This window comes from Physeter macrocephalus, chromosome 18, assembly GCF_002837175.3.
Source record: "Physeter macrocephalus isolate SW-GA chromosome 18, ASM283717v5, whole genome shotgun sequence".
Taxonomy (NCBI): Eukaryota; Metazoa; Chordata; class Mammalia; order Artiodactyla; family Physeteridae; genus Physeter; species Physeter macrocephalus.
In genome coordinates, this window is record NC_041231.1 from 71,507,431 (window position 1) to 71,514,297 (window position 6,867).

Sequence of the window (6,867 nt, forward strand, 5' to 3'; positions counted from 1 at the left end):
CCAAGCTAGTCTTTTTCCTTGCAATGCTTTCCCAAACTTCACCCATGTCCTTGTTCCAGCTCCTCCAGAAAACCTCTCTACTCTTCCTGTCTACAGTAGACTCTCTCCCCTTGTCTCTTCTTGGTCTTTAATTCAGTGCCACCTTCCATCGTTGTCTAACTGCTTGTGTCAGATTTTCTTCTCACCGAGAAGACTGTTAACAGCCCATGTTAGCGACCATGTCCTAATTCAGTTCAGTTCAACATTCACACAGGGCCTGTTCAAGACCAGAACCTGAACAGAGGGAGAGTCCAGTGTAATCTCGAGCAATTTAACCTTTCCATAAACTTCAGCTTGGTTGGTATGAGGGTAAATGGAGGTTGTTGAAGCAGTTTCGCGAATATAAAGTCCTTCGTAATGTCTGGCAAAGAGTAAACTCTCAATTAACATTAATGAGTGGGCCGTGTGTAAATCTGAGTGATTTGTTTGCCTGCCTTTCTTTTAGATCCCAAGGGAAAGGGCCTGCCCACCATTCACGTTATCCCTCCCACTCGCACCCCTTAATGCCTAACACGTTGCCTGGCACGTAGTAGGAGGCTCAACAAACGCTCATTGAATGAATCAGTTCAGCTATGAAGTCTGTGGTAGCCCACGAAAAAGAGAAACCCTGGCAGGAACTGAAGAGGACCGAGGAGGAAGAAACAACGCTAGGGGGAGCAAGAACCCGTTCTCTCCAGATCTCGCGAGAGTTCCCGAGCGCTCCGAGTCTTTGTGCTTTCGGCTTCTGGCGGAAGCTTGGGGCGGGAAGAAAGAACGCTGCCTCGCCTTTGGCGTAGGAGTTGCTTCCTGGTTGCGCGCCCGGAAGCAGGAAGTTGTCGGCCTATACTCCACGCCCGGCGGCTTACGGTCCCCGAGGCGGGAGGAGCCCGAGGGGGCGCGGGCCCCGCATGTGAGTGACTGGGGCCCGAGGCCGGGAGGGGGGAGGCAGCTTCGTGACAGCCTCGTCACCGCACCCGTGTATGACATCCTCGCGCAACCCACCTTTCGGGGCCACTGCCACTCCTGCCCCTGCGCTGACCCCTTTTCTGAGCCTTTGGTGTTTTGCAGACTGACGGCATCCTCCAGCAACTCCCCCGGGGTCGATTCCCTTGTGACTTTTCCTCTTTTTTTCCTTGGCTCTGCCGGGGAGAGCAAAGCGAGTTCGACCCTAATTGAACTTGTTTCGCGAGCGTCACAGCAGTGTCCAGCACAGCGGTGCTAGCGAAGTCTAGATTTCACTGCCCTTTTGACAGATTTCTAATTTTTTTTCTTTTTGGTAGGTTGAGAGTAGATTCCCCGCCCCCCTCCGAAACATCTTTTTCTAATAATTGTTAGGGAGGGAATGTTTTTTTAAAGTGTGATCTTGGTATATGATAAACATGGCATCTCGGATTTCAGAAAGGAATATGACTTGGTTTATTGACCCAAGTAAATGAGCTGTTTGTAATCTTTTAGAACAAGGAAATTTGCCTGCCTCGTGTTGCGCGTAGTATTTTAAGACCATTAACCCTGCAAGCCACACTTTTTCTGGTCTAAGAGCCTGCATAGCCTTGATATTCACCAGTATACGTCTTTTAAAGTATTTGGTCGTCTTCTTATAATAGAGACTATTCCCAGATACTTATAATTCTGGCTTTTTGTTTGCTCATTTAGTTGTTCCCATGGTGAAATGTTCTTTGGGCATCTCTCCCTTAATAAGTTTGCTTATTTGAGTTTGAGTTATCACAGTTTCCCTCTAAGGAACAACATGCCTTAACCAAATTTAGCTTTGCTACATTGAAGTTTTGACTGAAGTTCACATCGCCCAGCTTCAATACCACAGGCCCTGTTTACCCTTTCTGCTTTGGACCAAAACAATTTTCAAGACCCAGTTTGAATCCCTATTCTTCCACAGCTGCTCTAAAACTCCACAAAAAATATCCAAGTGTAAAGTTCCTAACTTGCTCACCTAACCTCTCATTAGGCTGATGTATTTTTTAAAAATAAGAAGAAAAAGTAAAATAAATGAACCATTAGTTACATCAAATTAGTTTGAGAACAGAATGATCACTTTAGGTCCTTTCTATAAATGTGTTCAACAGACACTGATAAGGTTCCATGTCTCTGAGGTGAATTTCCATGTCTGTTATTTGTGTTGTTGTTTTCTCCACTTCTCTCTGCTTTCAAGAAACAATTTAGTGTGAGAGGAAGACAAGGAAATAGATGTAATACAAAATGATAGAGTTGTGTTTAAGGTTCATAGGGCAAAAATGAAGGTTGGGATAGCGTTCAGTCATTGGACAAAGCACTGGGGGCTAGGTTTTGTAAGCAAAGGAAATTATGTGTACAAAAGCAAAAAGATGTGAAATAGTATGGCAATGAAGACTGTGAGGGAGGAATGGGAAATGAGACTGAACAGGTAGGCAGTAACCAGATCATAAAGGGCCATGCTAAGTAATTTGGACTTCATCTTATAATAATTATTAAGTACTTAATTTGGGTATTGAGACAAATGTTTTCGATACATCACCTTATAATCCCTTAACAACATGGTTGGAAAGACACAATTATCCTCATTTTATAAATGAAAACTCTGAGGCTTAAAGAGGGCAAACAGTGACTCATGGCCACGCAGTAGATGGAGAATCCAGTATTTGCATTCAGCTTTTTCTATCTCCGTGCCTGTTTTCTTAACCACCATGCTAAATTGTTCCCTAGCAGGGCATGGGAAGTCAAGGAGGGTGCTTTAAATAGATGAGCAATGTGCACCAATTTGTGTTTTAGAAAAATAACTTGTAGAGGATGGATCAGAAAGGAGAAAGAGGATTGGAAATATAGAGATTAAATATATCTTTGTGATGGTCTGTGGGAGAGATGTTGAGGGCCTTGACTGCCGCTCATGTAGAGCTCAAGAGGAGGTGATGAATGTGAGAGCTGTACAGGATGTAGACTTGAGGATTTGGTGATTGGTTCATTAGTGGGGATGAAGAAGCAGGAGGAGAGGTTTTAAATTTGGAGAACTGGTGTTTCCATTAATTAAGAAAAGGAATATAGTAGGAGAAATGGTTTGCAGGGGAAAAATAATAAGTCAGTTAGGAACACATTACATATAGGGGACTATAGGAAATTTGGGCCAGGGTGTCTGGTAGGCAGTTAGATAGATGGGTCTTGAGTTTTGGAGAGAGTTCTAGACTGGAGAAGAGATTTGGAAATCACTAATAGCTGGTGGTTAAAGCCATGGAGGGAATGAGACGGTCAAGGATAACCGTGATGAATACCAACATTCCGGGACATAGACTCAGAGGAGAACAAGAGAATTATGCCAAGGTTTGAGAGCCCTTGAGGGAGATAATGGGTAGCAATGGCAGCTGCTGCAGAGAGGTCAGATAAGGTGTTAACTGAAAAAATGTCCTTTGGACTTGGCATGTGTAGAAAGCCTTTGGTGACCTTAGTGAGAGCAGTATCTGGCATGAGGGGGTCAGAAACGAATGGTGACCTGAGAAACAAGAAGGTGAAGTGATACTTTTTTTTTTTTTTTTAAGGGAGCTTGGCTCTGAAAGGAGGAAGAGTATGAGCTCTGGAAATCTGAAGAGGAAGGATTTTTTTTTTTAATGGTAGAAACTAGAAGTGGTGAAGATAGGAATAAGTAGAAATATGTTTAAAGATGTGGGGATTCCTGCTTCAAATATGTCAATGTCATAAAAGGCCAGGAAAAAAAAAACAACAAAAAAACCACACCAGCATCTATTGTAGATTTAAGTAGACCAAAGAGACATGACAGCTCACTGTGATAATGTGATCATTGGTTGGATCCTAGACTTCTAAAAAGCTATATGGCTTGCCTTTCTTTCTTTCTTTCTTTTTTTGGACCTTTGGGGAAATTTGACTGTGGACTAGAATTAGGTGATGTTAGAGAATTATTCATTTTAATAGCTATGATTCTGGAGCAGAATCACCCCGGTTGAGATTCCACTGTTCCACAGCAATGTCTCCTAATTGTGGGGTGTGTCTGTAATCAGCAGGGAAGAGCTTTGAAATCTTCTGCACCTGGGTCCCATTCCCAAGGTTCTGGCAATTCAGTATATCCAAGGTGGTGCATGATACCTTGATTTTTGCAACTCTGCAAGTGATTCTGCCTGTGCTCTTGCAGGTATAAGCCACTGTTAAGAGTCAAGCTCGCTCATCGGAACTTCCCTCTGTGGCAAAGCTCATTTCTGCCAGAGTTGGACCTTCTTTCTGGAGGTAAAGGGATTGCCATCAAGCTTCAGCAGATTTCACTCAGTCTAAATGAATATACTTGATGCTTAGCCATGACTTTGTGGTTTTTTTTTTTAAGGGACAAGTTTTTTGTTTTTGTTTTTAATACAAACTGTCGTGTTGAGGGTTGACTTTCAGCAGATCGCAGCAAGGGAGCTGCTTAATAGTCTGACCTAAAGGGACAAGATTTTTTTGTCGTTTAATTAACATCATAGCCACTAGATGCCAGTAGTACCCTCAAGTGTGACAATCACAAATGTCTCCAGACTTTCCAAATATCCCCTCGGGCAGAGTTGCCCCAAGTTGAGAACCAAAGGCGAAAGGATGGCTTATTATCAAGACCTCCATGTGCTCTTGGAAACTTCACTAAATTATTAGTAACTACCCTTCTGATAACTTGAGAAATGTGTCAGAATCTCGGAGAAGAAGGATGTACAGCTTGCAAAAATGTATGTATTCAGTATCATATTATCATTGTGTACTTGAATTTAAAAAAAAAAACCCTGTTTGCAACACAAACTGGGAGTTTAATGAGATTTTTATGTGTATCAAAAGTGGGCAGAGGTTTACAAAGATTGTGAAACAGTCTTCAAAACCGATGATAGTTGGTTCTCCTTTTAGCCTCACCTGCACTTCTTTCCCCTTCACGGCGCCCCTAAGTGCACGCCAATGTGACATTCTCTTCTCCCTGAGGATACCTACAGGTGCCCCCATCTCTCAAATCTTTAAAGTTTTTTACTGGAATTTTTTTCTACAATTCCCACTGCTTTCCTCTTCTGGTCCTCTACTGAGTTCTAATGGATTTTGACTGGGTATTGTTGGACAATTTATTGTAGCTTCCTTGCTTGCTTGGAATATCTTTGTTCATTTAAACAGGAAAATGCTGTCTCTCTGGAATCACTGGTCACAAAAGCAAAATGTGAAAAATATTGTAATAAGTTATTGCTTTATTCTTTTTGCAGGAATCATTGTAGTCGATCACTTTCCAGTTTTCAACCACTCATTTGTGATAATCAAGGGACACGGTGTTGTGGTTTCGGAACTGCCTGCTCAGAATAGGAACATACTTGGTAAGGGAGGCAGCGTGCATAAAGATTAAAAGCACCAGCCCTGAAGTCAGGCACACTTGTGTTCACATCCTGGCGAGTTATGAAACCTTTCTGAGGCTTAGTTTCCACATCTGTGAAATGGGATTAATCACACTTACTTTATGGGATTGCTGTGACGATTTACTGAGATAATGTTTCTGCAGTGCTTAGCACAACACCTGGCATGTCAGATGGCATAACAAGAAATGGTAATATAGGAATGCAGTTGGACATAAGGCTTTAACTTCTAATGTATTGAATTTTTTCTGCTTCCTGAAATATTCATATACTCCTAGAATTTTAGAGCTAGAGGAAACTTGAAAAATTTTCTGGTTCAATCCTCTTATCTTTTGGATGAGGAAGTAGACCAAGAGACTTAGCCAAAATCATAGCAATGAGTGTAATAAATGCCACAATGGGGTAAGTTCAGATTCTATAAGTACACATTTTACAACATCTTTATTGAGATATAATTTCTATGCCATGAAATTCACCATGAAATTCATTATAAAATGTACAATTCAGTGGTTTTTGTATATTCACAAAGTTCTGCAACCATCACCACAATTTGTTTTGAACATTTTTGTCACTCCAGGAAGAAACCCTATATTAACAGTCACTCCCCATTCCTCCCTACCCCTTCCCCTAGGCAAACCCTAATTAATCTATTTTCTGTCTCTATAGATTTGCCTATCCTTGACTTTTTATATAAATGCAGTCATGTAATACGTAGTCTTTTGTGACTGTCTTCCTTCACTTAGCATAATGTTTTCAAGGTTCATCCATGTTGTAGCATGTATCAGTACTTTATTCCTTTTTATTTTCCAATAATAGTCCATGGTATGAATATTATTGATGTATGGATATTATTAATATCCATTTTGTGTATCCATTTATGGACATTCGGGTTGCTTCCATTTTTGAGCTGTTATGAATAATGCTGCTTAAATGTTCACGTACAAGTTTGTGTGTGGATATTTGTTTTAAATTATCGTGGGTACATACAAGTGGAATTCCTGGGTCATATGGTAACTCTACATTTGAGTTTTTGAGGAACTGCCAAACTGTTTTCCAAAGCAGCTGCATCATTTTACATTCCCAGCCACAGTGTACAAGAGTTCCACTGCCAGCACTTGTTATTATCTGACTTTTTGATTATAGTCACCCCAGTGGGTGAGAAGTGGTATCTCATTGTGGTTTCGATTTACACTTCCTTGATGGCTAATGATGTTAAACATCTTTTCATGAGTTTGTTGGCCATTTGTATATCTTCTGTGGAGAAATATCTATTCAAAACTTAGCCCATTTTTAACTGGGTATTTGTCTTTTTATAATTGAGTTGTAAGAATTCATTATGATCTCTGAATACCTGTCCCTTAACAGATATATGATTTGCAAATATTGCCCCCCCATTCTGTAGGTTGTCGTTTTACTTTTTTTTTTTTTTTTTTTTTTTTTTTCCGTACGCGGGCCTCTCACAGTTGGGGCCTTTCCCGTTGCGGGGCCCCGGCTCCGGGCACGCCCG

At 41.2% G+C, this 6,867-nt stretch overlaps 1 protein-coding gene across 8 annotated transcripts in view; it reads left to right on the top strand.

The window, feature by feature from the left end:
- Positions 1-853: 853 nt before the first annotated feature.
- C18H6orf89 (chromosome 18 C6orf89 homolog) overlaps positions 854-6,867 on the top strand; it is a 34,788-nt gene continuing 28,774 nt past the window's right edge. For 2 of the 8 annotated variants that reach the window (XR_008615673.1, XR_008615672.1), the window contains exon 1: positions 4,247-4,703. Coding sequence is in view for 2 of the 8 variants with exons in the window: in XM_055079511.1 (XP_054935486.1) it covers positions 4,702-4,703 (2 nt within the window). In the remaining 6 variants the exon portion in view is untranslated. The other 6 variants (XM_028478823.2, XM_028478822.2, XM_028478826.2 and 3 more) reach the window with 6 other exon arrangements.